This window comes from Perissodus microlepis, chromosome 7 (genome assembly GCF_051167445.1).
Source record: "Perissodus microlepis isolate ML-2025 ecotype Zambia chromosome 7, ASM5116744v1, whole genome shotgun sequence".
NCBI lineage: Eukaryota > Metazoa > Chordata > Actinopteri > Cichliformes > Cichlidae > Perissodus > Perissodus microlepis.
This window is the reverse complement of record NC_140467.1, coordinates 34681107-34698192: the sequence shown is the minus strand read 5'-3', so window position 1 is coordinate 34698192 and position 17086 is coordinate 34681107. Positions and strand designations below refer to the sequence as shown.

General features: G+C 39.7%; 1 protein-coding gene across 13 annotated transcripts in view; it reads left to right on the top strand.

The window, feature by feature from the left end:
* vav2 (vav guanine nucleotide exchange factor 2) overlaps window positions 1-17086 on the top strand; it is a 199985-nt gene that overhangs the window by 125784 nt on the left and 57115 nt on the right. For all 13 annotated transcript variants that reach the window (XM_084934796.1, XM_084934788.1, XM_084934787.1 and 10 more), the window contains exon 3: window positions 15701-15759. In XM_084934796.1, coding sequence (XP_084790922.1) covers window positions 15701-15759 — 59 coding nt within the window. The remainder of the gene's footprint in view (window positions 1-15700; window positions 15760-17086) is intronic.

Below are 17086 nucleotides of genomic sequence, written 5' to 3'. Positions count from 1 at the left end.
CGTGTGTTTGAAGCTTAGCCTGTCACTGCAATATCTCTGGTAATGTAAAGCACCCCATGCCCTCTCCGTCACCCTGAACAACCCCCTCCCGACTGTGCACACACTCTCGCCCATGGCGGATTTGCTTCCCAGTTGCTTCTTGCTTTGATGGTGTGATACAGTTGTTAAATCCCGTCACTCTTTTTTCTTTTTTCATGCCTTCACGATGTGATTAGGTGTTCAGTGTTTCCTGTCAGGTCACAAACCCAGTTGTTCCTTTGCTGTCAAATTACATGACTAGAACTAATACATTATGTGATGACAACATGTCCAAATTAGTGTTATTTGTAAAAAATAAAATTAAAAAAATAAATAAATACTTGATTACTCTGAGTACAAATGCACATTAAACAAACTACTTTATATTCAGCCTTTATGATTTTCTGAATGCAATAAAATGTAAATTATAAGAAGTCAGAAAATTCTGTTGGAATTGCTTCCAACATGTGTATACTGCCACTCACAGTATGTCACGCCATGGAATCTATCTTATAGATGATAGCGAACTAGCTATCTCACCCTCAGTTCATACTTTCCGACATCCTCGTCTCTCTGCCTGACACCTGTTATACTCATATGAAAGATGTGCCTCCTCCTCCTCGGTGCTGCTGCTTTAAGATTCGCTTTGTGCCGCCGGTAAAAGCTGCCTCAATACACAGTCTGAAAACCTGTAAATTGTCAGTGTGAACTCTGCACACAGACAAGATTATGTTTCTTTTTTTTCCAGTAAAAAATGTTTTACCACAACTTCACATGGAAAAGTATCCTAACACACTGCACGTGAACATGCCCACCTGTAGGAGTCGATCGGTTATACAGGATAGACCACCACCGCACAGACCAACACACTCAGCAAAGAAAAATAAGCAAAAACAACAGTGCCCATTTTGAAATTGCTATCAAGTCTTTGGTCACGAGAGAACTGTAATTTTTTTATTTGCACATATCACCAATGGATCTTTAACATAAATGTGCCGGGTGAGGATTCATTGTTCATCCTTAGTTGATTAGTGTAGTTTATTTTATGTAACACATTTCTAAATGCTAAACGCGCTCTCCCATGTCCACATGTAACCCTGCCATTTATTTCCCTCCTCTGCTGGCCCTCTTATATACACTCCATGTTGACTTGTACACTGCATTTTCACCAATCTGTTCACACAGGAACAATGTATTCATAACTAACTGACAGACAGTAAAAGAGCTTGTAAACTTTGTGGTTAGTGTCTGACTTCTTTTACAAACATCGCTTAATATGGGGCCATATGCACCCACGAGGCAGAAACTGTATTGTCAGAGGCCTCTGACCCCATGGAAATTATTTTTGGATATTAGGGCATAACCAAAGTTTTCGTCTGCTTTTAGGCTTTTTTCACATGCTGTTTTTCTTTCTTTCTTTTTTTCTATTGCATGCAGCAGGATACATTTTCCAGTAAATGCTTTCTAGATTTGTTTGTGAACTCGTTGAATATGTTGTTCGTACACCACAATAAAGTTATTTTGGGAGCTATTAATGGTTAAAGTGCTTTACACCGCTTTGTGTTTCATTCTGGTCTCTCTCTTTCCTGTTGATTATACTCTTGCCTCATTTGTCACAGCGTTTGAGAAGTGTGTCATTTCCTGTGTGTTCGTGGCCTGACCCTATTCCATTTATCAGCTTTTTGTGAGACTCTAATTGTCATTGCTCTTGGCACAGTGTTGTAGCCTTTTTTGTGCTCACCAACAATTATTTCATGTTCAACCTGAATTTTCACTTGCAGTTCTCCATTCTGCAAAGCCATTAATGTGCGGTTATGATCAGGATCTCCATCATGACAAATGACATGATTCATGTGCAACTTCCCATAAAGCAGTTTCCCATTTATTAGTGATTCATTATGAAGTCTGTTTTTTTCATGGTATTACCAAGGCTAAAATATATTGCAGGTATCTCACAAATTGAGGTTATAGTAAACTTTGATCTTATTGACTTATCAAAGAGGTCATTGTAGATAGGAAGTGTTAAATGTCACAGTTTTACAGTGATAAAAAGACAAGGAGAAAAGAGCACTTACAAAAATAACCACACTGTACTTTGGCAGGTTTTTTTTTTCAGTATTATTTTGACATGTGGTCGCAGCAGTGAATGGAATCTGCTCCGATAGTTTAGATTGCTCCCCGTTGCCTTGTGCTCCTCTTCATCTGTCAGCAGCATTAGGTGTTCCCCAGACAGGGTCTTAATAGTGGCAGAGCACAGGGGACAGGGCCTGTAATGGAAGCTCTTTGTCCAGTTGTCACTTTCACTGCTCCCATGGAAAAATCCTGCTGGCCATTGCGATGAGCCCTCTAGGTAACAGCCACAGCTCTTCTGTCACCGCTTGACTAAAAGCATGTGTCACACTAAACTATCTTAACTTTGTTCTGGCTTGTTTTCTCTTGATCTCACTTGTTTTTCCAGCCAGTTTTTTTTTTTTTTTTGACAAATGTACTTCATATATGGTATGATAAGTCATGAGAATATCAGCTTTTATGTCATTTGAAACATGTGAAAAGAAAAATATTACTTTTGACGTTGTCTCACCCGATATGTATACAAATGCTTTGTTGTTGCATTGCCAAGATACGGTTCAGTAAAGAAAGGAATAAAAGCTTTATGCCATTAAAATTCCTTCATGTCTCAGATGCCAGAGTTCCCATCTTATCTTCTCCCTGAAGTGGTTCTGAATACCTCCCACTTGACTTTGTATTAGTTGAATATACAGGGAGCCCTGGCTACATGCAGCTCTTCCTCTGGGTAAACATTGTTGAGTGTGATAAGAATTTTAGAGAGAAATTAATATTGCCACAGTTCAAGGAAAAAGCCAAAAAAAAAAAAAAAAGTGTATCGCGGCAACCAGTTTGAATATAAAGCTAGGGGGTTGCCATATGATTCATCATCTGCAAATACCACTTCTCTCAAGATGGGACGTGGAGTCAGACCAGCGAAGGCTGCCCATTTGTGCATGAATAATGAGACCAATAAGCTTCAAACCCTGAAGTTGCTTCAGCTCCAAGAATCTGTAGTATAGGTTAGCGTGAGTGCCAATGAAGGCATGCGCATATAGTTATAGAATTATTTTGATTGATCGTATTCATTGAAGTATCAAAGAAATCTACTGTATATTATTAGGTCGCGTAAACTATATTATTGTTACCATCACACCAAGTCTATATGGAGTAGCATGCTTTCTGGGATATGGCTTTGTGCATAAGCTTTTTATCCTGGTTCATTTGTGGACAGTAATGTGGATATGTGCACACAAATGCATACCTTTCTTGATCACTTTGAAGCTAGTTGTATGCTCACTTTTTAAGATAACTTAAAATAAAAAATATTCAATATTCTCTGGGCACTATTTGACCATTCTTTGAAGACCCCTACTGGCTCTCAAAACTGCTCTTAAATATCTTTGGATATACTAGCTGTACTTGAACTTTGGATGGGGTTTTTGGTGTTTAATGGCACGTGACATAGAGCTTCTGTGTGTAATACTGGCACCTTCTGGTTATTGTAGTGTGGTTTGTTATTTTATGTATTTGTATTTTTTGGAGATTTTTTTTTACATATATAGTTTTTTAAAGGGGTATTCCAGTCATGTAGCAATGCACTTCCACAAAGATTAAAGATGCAGGGACCTTTTATTCCACAAACACTGGGTTCACCATTTAACATATACAAAAGCAACCATGAGCGTCTTGCCCTTATCAAGTATTCACAATACAAACAAAACACTTGACTATGAAATCAATTCTGTTTTGCAGTAAGTTCAGATGTTTGCATAATGTGGGGGTTTTGCCCATGCCCCGCCTTCCCCCAGCTTTCTTATCTCCTCCAGCAGAGGGTAGTGGGCAGACCTCCATCCCACAGGCCAGCTGGATTACGCTTGTTGGTTTAATCCCATTCATTCTCTCAGTACTCTGTGTCAAACCGAAACCTACTGGACCATCATGTCCCTTAGTCTTGCTTACACATTTACACACACACACATGCACACGGGCATACGTACACGCACATGTACTGAGGTGTCTGTGTTTGATAAGGCCCGTGTGGAAGCATTAGCCCCATCACCCCCGCTCCATCACATCATGGGAAATCCCTTTTCCTCCAGTGATCCCCAGTCTGCCCTTATCACCACATCCTGCTCTAAAGCCCTAAACCCTTGTGTCACTACACGCTGCTTCTGTGTCAGGGATCATCTCTGATGTGCGTGTAGAGCAACTAAAACTGAAAATGCTGTTTACATGTCAAAATGACTTCAGCTTTACAAGATGATTTTAAAAATGAAATGTTTACAGTAAAAGACCAACAGGAGATAGCTCTCTCTCTTTTTCCCCCCTCTTCACATGTCTGTGTGCATCATCACTAATCACAAAGAGTTTTATCTGGTTAACTTTATCATTAGAACTTTTTAATCTTCCTATTATTTGATTTAGCAGTATTTTTTTTTTCTTTAAAGTTTTTAGTATGTTCTTAGGTTATTTTACACTTGCATGGAGCACAATTCTCTTGCATTGTTTTTCCACTGCAGCTGAAAAAAAAGGAGGAAAGGTTGTGTAATAACCAATGGATTTGCTGAAGGCAGCAGCTGTTTGCTGTTGAGTTGTGAGCCAGACAGTGTTGTATGGCATCTTGACTGGAAATGCTCTGCAAACAGCCAGCAGACTAAACAGATTATAGATCTGACAAGCAGAAAAAAAAAAAAATAATAAAAATTGCAACATCAGGAGCTTCAGACAGTCACAGACATAATGCAAACTGTACATCCATTTTCTAGAAAATAGTGTAGATGTGTGTATATCATAGAGTATGGTGCAATAATAGTTGTAGTTTGGGTCATACGCTCTCTCCAAGACAAATAATTACGTTTTGGGCTCAGCTTTCTTCAAGATGACCCCAAAACAGATTCTGCCTCCTCTTTAGGAGCCATTGTACTTTCAGCTATACAAAGTATAAAGCCAATAATCACTAACAAAATAAACTTGCAGCAATAGTTAAATTTGAACAGTGGATATAATTTAATTAAATACATGTCTCTCAAGCAGTATGATAATATCACTCATTTTGAATAGTAGAACATCTTAAATCGTAGTTGCTTAAATTGTGCCTGTGATTTAACACACTTTACTTCATTGCACTCTATTGCATCTCAACATCTTTCCCACAGCTGTTTGTGAGACATTAAGACATTATTCTTAATGACACATTCTGTCACAGAGTGCCCCAGAGTACCCCCTGATTAAAATGTCATTGACGACCTAATGGGTTGGACAGTTCATAGCCTACAAACAGCTGATGAAAGTATTCGAAACATGACATAACACATGGGAAATTTCCATCGCAGCAGGGGGTTTAGTCACTCTAGCATGCAAATGTCAGACACATTTTTTTAGGAAGACAAAAAAAAAAGAAGCGGGCCAGCCAGAGCAGGCACATTATGCTCAGCTACACTCACATACACATTTTCTCATTTCCTGTTCAATTTTTGTGTTAACTGAGTCCTTTCAGCACTTAAAGGAGGGGTGGGAGTTTTCCTCAGCAGTATGCTAAGACCACGAGAAGAAGATTTTGTTTGTTGTGTTAGCTGTTGATAATAAATGCCAAATTATTTCTGTCTCGAAGATGAGCTGCAGGCAAGGCAAAGGTTGATCCACAACTGATAACCTACCATGTGTAAAATCTTCAAATGTGCCTCAGAGATGTTTTTTTAAATCATTTTTCTCACATTCAGTCACAGTTGCTTTTTACTTCATTTTGAGATCATCAGAAGCATCAGCTGAGTTTGACTCAAGTATTTCTCAGCAGGGGGAAGGTTGTTCTACATCACTCGCTCTCAATATGTGTTGTTTTGACAGCATGTCCCAAAGAGCTGTTTTAGTCAAACAAGTGTAAATTTAGGTGTCATCCATAATTTGTTGAGGGCAGACTTGTTGTTTTGTTGCCTTCATGCTCTGAGAGGTGATACACTGTTTTTTTTGTTTTTTGTTTTTTTACTCACCTCTTTAATTGAACCCTTTGGGCAACAAGTGATCGAGGCTTTATATAGTCACATATTTTACTTTATCATTCATCCACCAAAGCCTTAGATTAACCTTTCATTAAATTTTCATGCAACAAATCTTAAAAAAAAAAATGGTTTGACATCTTTGGAGATAGATCACGCAACTCTTGGACAAGGATTTATGAAGGATTAATGTCACTGACATCCTCACATATTCCTCATGATACTCATAAAGTGACATTTTTTTAGAATGAATCTTTTTATGTAAAAAAACAACAATAAATCAGATAAAGAGAATCTCTATAAATAGAGATGATTTTTTTTCCTGACTTTGTTAAGGCATTGTCTTTTATTTTCACCTACCCACCAGTGGCAGTGTGCACAGTCCTACTCTGAGAGGCTGCTGTGCTACAGTGGCCCTGAGATGTCAAACGAAATGCAACTTTAAAAAAAACAGCAAACTGAAAAATACTGCAAAAGCAAGCATTACAACAGAAGTTGAATAAAATGCAAGAGAAGTAGAAAAAAACAACAACAAAATCTCACAAAACACAACAGAAATGTTTCTGGGGTCCCAATAACCTGATGGACCAGCTGGGGAAGTGACAGAAATCAAAAAAATGTGAACGACTGCAATGGGGCAGGCTTAAAACAGGACCATCAGGGTTGTGAGGGTTTTTTTTTTCTATTTCCATTGATTTTTATTCAGCTTCTTTTGTGTTTTGTATGCTTCTGCAGCGGTTTTCTATTTGCTAGTGATTTCTTAAGCTGCAGTACATTTGACCTCTCATGGCTACCATAGAGTGCTACTGACGTAGTTGGACCTACCGATCACATCTCAACTTCCATCTGTTAACATAGCAGGGCATTTTTGAGCCTGCTCTGCTGGGATGTTCAGTTGAATGCTTGTTGTTTGACTCTTTCTGCAGAATCACTAAAATGTCTTCAAGTTCCTCTCGCCACCCACTCATTCCCAAAACCCCCATACCTTCTTGCTCAACCTTAAGCTAAAACACTGCAGTAATACTCTAAAACACGTTCCATCCTCATTTATTATGAATGGTCTGGCTTTGCAACAAGTAAGCTGCAAGAATATTAGTCCGGATTGAGTGCTTTCTGGTGAGTGCAGCGGCACCTTTTCTGCTATTGTTGTATGATCAGTGTTGCTATGCTTCTTGGAGCACGCAGGTTAAGTGCAGATTTATACAGCAGTAATGCAAAGTCATTTAGGGGCCTTTCTGTTTTTCTTTTTCTTTTTAAACTAAACCTTTTAAGTTGGTCTAAGGTGAAAAGAAATGCTGCACTCAGAGACCATCAATCCATAGTGTCTCCTGTAAATGTGGGTAAGGAGACAGAGTGGGCCATCTACTAATCAGAAAGTTGGCAATTTTATCCTTGGCTCCTTCAACTTGCATGCTTGTGGGCACAGTACTAAACCCCCAGTTGCCCCCAATAAAACAACGTGTGAATGTCAGGTTATAAGTGCTCAGGCACTGAAAAGCTTTGATGGATGTACGTGTGCATGGGTGGACGAGGCTTGTAGTAAGAAACCACTTTGCTTATAAGTACCAGTCCATTTACCTTTTTTATATGATTTGTTTTGGTGGTTTGGCCTCTGTGGTTTACTTACTTTATATAAACTCAGATAAAGACATTTTAGCATGTTAACACTTATGTCCACTTTATTGTAAATGTTTAACACAATTCTGGACTTGTTTTCAGGTTCCCTGAGTGTTGTTGTGATTATATGTTGTTCTGGTATTATTAAAATTGAACTGAACAGAGCTGAATTTATTAAAAATAATTGTGCCCAAGTCCTCTGTTCTTTTAGCTGTGAAGCATATCAGCCGACAACAACAATAAATGAGTTTCTTCTGGGTCTTTTTTAAATTTTATTTTGTTTTTGTCATTTTCAGTTTCTGGATAAGTTTCCATTAAGCCCCTCTCTCTGCTCTTGTTCACTAATATTGCATTATTTACAAGCTGGTGCAGCATTGAGCTGTTTCTATCACTGTGTGTGAAAGAAAGAGGGGGAAAAAGGAGGAAAATGTGTACACATCTTGAGTGTGTGTGTGCTGATACACACATGTACAGCATACACAAAACAGGCATAGTCACACATAAGTGAGCAGGCCCATGTCTGGTGATATAGCGTGAAATGGGACAGGTCATGGACATGGCTGCAGCACATCGGCAGGTGTTGACCAGGCCAAAACGATCTATTGAGTATAATTTGCACATGTTAGCCACTGTTGCCCTTTTCCCTTCAAGCAGCGCAGGTTCAGATCAAATCGATGTTCAAGGTCCTTAAACCTAAATAAGCTCTAAAATTGATTTGTTGGTACATTTTTACATCAATAGTTCATTGGTGGTGGTAGGATATGCATTTCAAAATAGACAAAAAAACCCCTTCAGAATTACCTGTGTTATATTAAGTTCAGTCAGTGGGATAGGTAGGAACGATGTGCATTTCATGTGTGGGCTAACTACCCTGAAAAAAGCTTAGAGCCATTTTGTCTGGCATCCATAGTGCTTGGGGTCCTTAGGGTCAGCAGCAGCACTCTTTCAGACCCGCAGGCCAAGCCAGAGGCTTTTCTTGCACAGACATACCCAGTAAAATCCCCTGTAATCAAGCAGCTGGAAGGTCCACATTGAGGGGATTTAGTGCAGTGTGGCAAGTGCCAATCTGTCTGCAATCAGGATTTACACAGGCCTAGCTCCCGATGGCATTCAGTAATTTCTAGCGCGATGCTTGAGACTGATCACAGTGAGTCATGATGTCCCTTGAATAGAAAGACAATGCTGGTCAAACACAGCCCATGATTCGTGGGTCTGGAGAATGGTGAAAGTAGAAGTAAGGATTTAATATAAACAGAGCCAACATTTTATATTTTGTACAAGCATGCCCTCAAAACTACCTCAGTTACTATTGTTTTTAATAGTTTTACAAAATATACAATGAATATAAATCTTTGTGATCCTGGTTCATGTTGACTTGATTGTTTAATTTCATAATTTCTGCAGATTTATCAGCTGCACATTCACACCCCCAGTATCTTGTTCTACCACCTCCCAAAGCTATTCTATCGGCTGTAGATCTGGAGTTTGGGCAGAATACTGAAGTACACTCATTGTCATTTTTATGTAAGATTTTTAAGATGACTCTTGCTTTGTAAAATTATCTGATGTCAAGCTGGACGTAACCATGAAAAGATTGTAAATCATGTCCATACACATGGTTAGCAAGCATACATAGAAAGGCTGTGGCATTTAAACTATGATTGATTGGTATTAACAGGTCCAAAGACTGCCAAGAAAACATTTCACGCACCATTGGTGAGCCTTTGACCACTGCAGCCTCAAATTTGTATTCTTGGCTGACAGGAGTGGACATGGTCTCCAACTCTTATCAACCATCTGTTTCAATGTTGGACATTATGTGCATTCTGGGATGCTTATCTACTTAGCAGAGTTGCACAGAGTGGTTAACTGAGGTACTCTATCAGCACCATCCAGTCTCGCAATTATCTTACCTCTTATTGACAAGGTACTTTCGCCCAGAGAACGGTTGGTTATGTTTTGTTGTTGCTTTTCACATCATTAACTGTTTATAGAGTTTACTCTTTATGTGTGAAAAATGCTGAGAGATAAGCATTTTCAGGAATGCGCGATGAACCAGGCAATCTTGCACCAACAAACATTCCACTGTCAGATCACATTTTCCATCATTCTAATGTTTGGTATGGAAATTAATTGAAGCTTCCAACTTGTATTGACTGAATGTGTTGCGCCGCTTTAACATGGTTGGCTGAATGGCAATTGCGCGAAAAAGCATGTGTACAGGCATTCTTAATACTCTTGATATACAGAAATATCATTGAGGTGTTTCTGAATTCTTGTTTCATTTAAATATTTAGATAACTTGTATTGCTTTCTTCTGCCTAAGAGTATGGATTGTAGCAGACTATTGCCATCAGTGCACTTCTGTTAGCTGAGAATAAGTGTTTACTTTCTAGCCTGCTTAATTAGGCTGTTACCCAATATTGTTGGGCTCAGCTTGATTTATAACTGGTTTAATGCCCTTTCCTCCTCCATAGTATTTCTATTTATATAGTTTGTTTCAGTTGTAGTTTTGGATGTTTGACTTGAAGTTAACTTATTTCTTCTTTATCGCCTTTTTTATTGTCCTGTGTACACAGAGCCCCTATGCAATAAAAAAAGTAATCAACTCTTTTGGGCCTTTAAGTTATGTGTGTGTACACTGCACACTGGTGTTTATCGCTCATATATGGGATACGTGACGGAAGCTTTTCAGGAGAATTTTCTGTGAATTGTTTAGAAAATGTAAAAGAGAACAAAAAGGCAAAGGCGGAGGTGGGGAGAGGATAGGAGGCAGAGGATAAGAGGAGGTTTGTAAAATGCTGAAACTCCCAGAGGCAGTGGGACAGTCGGATGGAGACACACACACACACACACACACACACACACACACACACACACACACAGACACACACACAGACACACAGACTCTGCTTTCCCTACTTTGTGTGTCTATTATTGATGGGCACACAGGGTTCCCACTCAGCCATCTGTTCTCAGCTCTCCCACTCTGTACCCCTTTTGGTTTTTGCCTACAACTTAGGCAGACTGGCATGAGCATAGCAATGCTGTCCAATCAAAGTGTGAATCCTTCATAAATATAATCACACTATTAGGGAGTTAGCTGTTTGAGCAGGAGCCCAGTGAGAGAAAAGAGAAAAATAAAAGTAATGTCCTGAATTTTTAATTAATTCTTCCTCTTTGCTGGATAGCTTCCAATACTTGCACTGATTTGCAGCAGAAGATATAATCAGAACTTTCACAGACACATAATCATGTCATAACTTCATCAGATCTAAATATAATTGGCAAAGGGGTGTGTGTGTGTTTGTGACGGACTGTCTTCTTGTGTTCAGATCTTAATCAGATCACAGCCACACCCTCCGACTGTTAATAGCATATGGCTGCAGTTTTGATTTGATCAGTGCGGTAACTGATGACCATGCAAATTTAGTCGAGCCCCGGTTGCCAGGGGGAACCCGTGTTGTGCAGGTCTTTTGATTGGCTGCAGGGTGGTCGCATGCGGTGTCGCTTGGCGCCCAGCTGGGACACAGGCCACATGTGGCGAGTCTGGAGACATGTAAGGTCGGTGTGTTTGCAAACACTTGGCTTCGCCCCGTCGGTCCACAGATGCAACCATTATCCCCTCTCCCCCATCCTTCCCTGCTCTCTCCTCCACACATACACACACACGGACCTTCCTATGCAGTAAACGGGCTATAAACGTTACATTTCGGTCATGCGCAGAAAACCGTGAGCACAAGTTGAGGCTGTGAGACTTAACATGCATCCTCAATTGCATTCATCTTGTCTGACAATAAGGGTCACCCATGGGTTAGGGAATGCCAGGGGCTTGTTGGGGGTGCTGATTAAAGGTGAGATCGTGGTTTCGGGGCTTTAAAAACCTGCAATATTACTCCATCGTGTGACTTGTATTTTCCATATTCCTAGAGGGGCAGAAGAGGCTTTATTCTCTAGCGAGCAGTAGAGTTAGGATCCCCCGGGGAGTACAAGATGAGAGGGGAATTAATAATGTGCGCGGACTCAAAGGCTTTGACTGAACTAAAGGATCAGAAGCGGCTGAAGAGAGTGTATTAGAGGTAGAATGGAAAACAGAAACATGGGCAAAGAGAAGAAAGTAAGAGAGACTGACAAGCAACCTTTGAGCAAAGGCTGGAAGCAGTAACCTTATAAAAGAGATAAAACAAGTCTGTTTCTTAAAAAAAATGAAGGAGAAGAAGAAAAAGAAAGGGTTTTTTAAAAAGACCAGCTATTAAAGGGATGCTCCCCTGAAGTTATCCTTTCAGTATCCCTTGTATTCCTTTTATAGTCTTACAGCTTTGTGATGTGTTGACATCACCAGTGAAACAATAACTGTACGTTAAATAGATTAATAAGAAGCATAATCCTCATTATAAGCAGTACATTAGAACAGTTTTTCATTCCTTCAGCTGCCCTGAAAACAGATTGCAAATTAGCATTTCTTACCAAAGCTAGCGTGAGTCACGAGCTGCCATGGCTCCGAGTACTGAGAACATATTTTTCGCATTATGATGTGTGAAGCCAACATGAACTAAGAAAAGAGAACAAACTTCCTCATGTTGAGGAAACTTGAGATTTAATATTAATAGACTTTACCTTGTGATGTGTGAAAGTCACGCTAGCATGCTCAGTGCTGGCACACACTCTCCTCAGGCCACACGGGCTCTGGCCCTGCTGTGACCTCTCTGGCTCGAAGCCAGTGGCTCTGCTATCCTTTGAACCTGGGCAAACCTGGCTCGAGGCACCTGTGTTTAGCCAGATCTGAGTGCAGCTGATCACAGCAGGCAGCATGAAATAGTAATTGCTATTAAATGCCAAGCGCGTACACCCGTTCATCCTCTTGTTTCATTCGCATTTTACATTTTTGTCTTTGCTCTGTCTTTAAATTTTGTCATCTGTCTCTCACCCTTCAACAAAGAATATGTAGGCTCATAAGACCAAAAAAAACCTCAATAATGATGATGGGGCAGTTTGCCAGATGCGTTCCCTTCCTGCAACTTTGCCAAGTGGGCAAAATGCCACCAAGCAGCACAATGGGTTTATCCTCAGTGATTTCTTAAATACCCTAAACACAGACACCTGAAACAAAGACACATAGTAATCTTTTCTATCTATTCCCTTGCTTCTTTCCACATCTTTATCTGTCTCTTTTTCCTTTTTTGCCTCCATCTCTATTTGCAGTAAACAAATAGGTGTCAAGTTAAAACAAAAATATAATCCCTTAGTCTCTACATAAAGGGGACCTTCACACTATAGAAGCCATACTGTTATCTTTGTCTCTGAAAACTCAATCCATAGTTGTTCTCAGTAATCGCTTTTATCCTGTAAACAAACTAACGCTGTCCTGAATGACATTTTTAGGCTTTTCGGTGATAATCAGCCATAATAATTGAAGCTTTGCCCTTGCATCCTGCAGTCATAACAACTCGTTTCTGATTATGCAACCTTGGCAAAATCACCAAAACACCGTATAGTGAGTAAAAAGACAATGGCCAGATCTCTAACAAGCTGAATATCCATGTGAAAATTTCAGCAAAGAAGCAAGACATCTCCACCATCATGATTAAAATACTAAATTAGGGATCTTTTAAAACAATGCTTCTGCCTGTCGGTAGACTGATGGAGACATTCAACAGCAACTTGAATTGAAGCTGGTCAGGCAGCATGTGGTGGCCTAACACTGCAGTATATTTCCTTTAATTTCCTTTAATTGCAAATCTATATGTAAAGAAGGTATATAATGTTAGACTGACCCTGTGTTGAAACCATTAAGCACCACCAAAACACTCCATTACGCAGGTCTTTAGCAGCTCAGAGAAATAACCTCTTATTATCTGGTTGAATAAAGGGATTCCCCCTCTAGAGTGGTTTGATGTAAATGAATGTGACATATATGCACTTCGTGTAACTGATTATGTTAAAGACAAGAACACCTTGAATAGAGAGAGTGGACAACAGCACTTCAACACAAGCACTCCACAGCTCGAAATTGATGGTCTTCGCTTCATAACAGCCATTAACATGTGCTCAAGTTGAATGTTAAATACTAAAGGCGTTGAGGTGCCACATTGTGTGTTTAGAGAAGTGGGAATCTGATGAGACGCTGTCGATGGCACACCTGCCAAGGAACAATTTTGTCCTCCCTGTCGAGGAGACATCTGGCATTGCCACGGTGTTACAACCCGAAATACACCCAGGAGTGGGTAATGAGGCATAGGAGACAGGGGGTTGTGTTTTTTTGTGTGTGAGTGTGTCTGTGTGTGTGCGTGTGTTTTGGGGCGGTGGTCCTCATCTTCCTGAACTAGCCTCTGTAGGGCCTGCAAGCGCACCATCTGCAGTCCTTAGCTGTAAGCCCACTTGCGTGTGACTCATAAGCAGCAACAAATCAACTTAAATGCATGCACAGACACATTTGAGCGTTTAAAACTAAAAAGCTAATAAGTATGGAGGCTTTACAAAAAAAGCTGCCAGCCACCTAGCCGAGGCTCTGCACCGCGTGTCTTTGAATGCTACTATTAACATGGTGGCCTGCATTATGTTTACACACAGTCCTGTGTGGAGCTGCATACGCATGAGAGGGGTTGCTAAGAAACGCTCAAGTCATGTTCGATAATCACCCTCAAAGAACAGAGGAGCTGCAAGGAGTGTGTTTTGTTTAACTGCAGCATATACGATGTAAATGCGAGTGGGTCTTCCCCTCTGGTGTCTTTTACTTTTCTTTTTCTGTTGTTGCCTTTGATTTTTTTCTTTTCTTTCTGGAGCCTGTCTGTTAAAATCCATTGAAATGGACACAAACGATCAATCGCTTATATGATAAATCATAAAGTCTTTCAATTCTGATTTATTATTAGAATAATTACGTGGTGCATAACAAGAAACAAAAATGGAACACAGTATAATGAAGCCGTCTGGAGCTGCTTTAGTGTTAGAAGACTGCTTTCGACAGTATTATGCAGAGATGCAATGAAGATGTCTTAATGGTGAATTCTTAGTAGCATATCAGAATGTATTGCAAGAAAAAAAGATAGCTGTAAATGTATGTGATGCTTGTGTTTTACAGAAAGTGGTGGACACAGCCTTGTACATTGGGGGTAAAGGTGTAGCGGTATGAAAACAAAGCATTTCACAGCCAGCTGGTAAAGTTTAAATTCAATAAATAAGTAAAGTTTTATCTGTAAAGCACATTTCAAAGTGCTTCACAACAAAATGCCATAACAGAAAAACAAAAGTTGAAATATGGAGCACTGTTCTAACTTTTCCTCTGACACCACTGAAATGGTAAATGGACTGGTTCTTATATAGTGCGTTTCTACTCTACTTGTATACTCAAAGCGCTTTATACAACATGCCTCAATCACCCAACACTTTCTCTTTTACCATTTTCTATCTAGCATTCCTACACATTCACAGTCTGATGAGAACGTCACAGAGAAACTTGGGGTTCAATATTTTGTCTAAAGATACTTCAGTATGTAGACTGGAGAAGCCAGGGATCAAAACCCCAACCTTCCAGTTAGCAGATGACCTGCACTACCCCTGAGTTACAGTCATTCTACAAATGCTCAAGAGAGGATGCTTATGTAAAATAGGGAGCGAGGAGCCTGTAGGCCACACGTTCCCATATCTCAGATATGTTGTGCTCAAGGACACTCCATAAGTCAGTGTTTAGTAATATGGTTTACTACTTAGTGAAACGTATTACTAAGTAGGCTTGTTGTAACAGAGTTGTTACATGCAGCACAGAGACTTATGGCTGATTTTCATGGAATCAAAGGTTAAGGGACACGAAACTGATTACTGGCAAGTCAACAAACTGGTTGTGTTCTGGTATTCAGTGTGATCACAGCCTTTTAAGATGACATCATGAGTCAGTTACTGTAATCTGTGGTTACCGTAACTGTAACTGAATGTTTAGTTCATTAGAGGTCTTCAAACATAAAAGCAAAGATGAAAGAAATTTGTAGTTTAATTGTTCTAACGTTTCATGTCTTTGTTTATTTCAGGTAATCTCTGCTCTGTCGAGGATCTCCCACCACAGCATTGCACAAATCAAAGGCATCAGGTATGAGTCTCATTTCTCTCTCATTTGTCTTTTAGACAGCTGAAGCACTTCCAAATATCAGAGTCAAAGAAGCCATTTGGAACGATTCCACATTTTCTTACCAGCCTATTTTAAAATGGATGTAGCTATTAACGTCTGCTGCTCATTTGAAATTCAATTTACATTTTAGGCAATTAGCAGCAGCATTCAACCTCCACATTATCATGCAGGACAGAAATGACTGACAATACATTCCCATCTGTCACTCAGACAGCGCTGTGTCGTTCGCAGTCAGAATACTTCATTCCATGCAAGAGTAGTCATTTTTAGTCTCAAGTAATGGCAAAGTTGAGAGAGTTCTCCCCATTTATTGGAATGGGCTCCTAAGTTCTCGTCATTTGCTTGATCTGCTTGGAGCTCGGTGGCTCACCGGCAACACATAAAAAGACATTTTATCTGTCTGAGTAATGAGTTTATGGAGCACAGCCATTAGGAGCTGTGCCAGGAAATGAAGGGAGGGGAAGGAAACAGGGAGTGAGAGAGTGACAGAGAGAAAGCAGGTTCCCTGACATTAATAAAGGCAACATAACCCGCTGACTGCTGCTAATTCACTGCTTGTACATGCTGACCATTTTGCTGTGAGGTGTCAAAATCAATGCTCATTTGACCTCATTGTAAATCACAGGACTTTTTATTCTCAACTTATTTTACTTTTAGTAACTTTTCAGTTTTTTGAGTTTCACTATTTTTGGAGTGTTTGCCCTTTAACTGATTGATCAGCCACCACAATGCTAAAGTCACAGTTCTAGATAGTTTTGGAGGTCGTACCTCTTTTCTCTGCTATAACTGGGACTATCGTAGATTCTGTAGCTACGTTTTTAAAGACATTTTAGCTTCTGCACTATGTCTTTTCTTAACATAACTGTGACTTTGGGTGATGTAGGCATGATGTGACTGATCCAGACTTTAGTCTACTTTAATATAAATTTAACAACAGCACTTTGAATATCCAGGCTTTATTAAACTTTACTTTTGTTTCAGTGAAATATGAAAATATTCACTACAGTCCCCCTTAACTTACTGCAAGGTATCAACCAGGCAGTGGATAAATACAGAGGGAACCTGAACAGGATGAAAAAAACTATTACAAGAGAATAAAATTAAGAATCGATGCATACTCTGAATTATATCACTTCAGACGTCTTACTGTAGTCGTAGTGCAAAAGCAGACAGAAAAGAAAAGCTTGAAAGGTAAGCAGTAGGTATTTGCCTTTAGTAACCCAGAGCTGTTTGGTCTAAAAGTAAGTACTGACCTCTTAGTCTGCTCCCCAGCAAAACAAATGAGAAC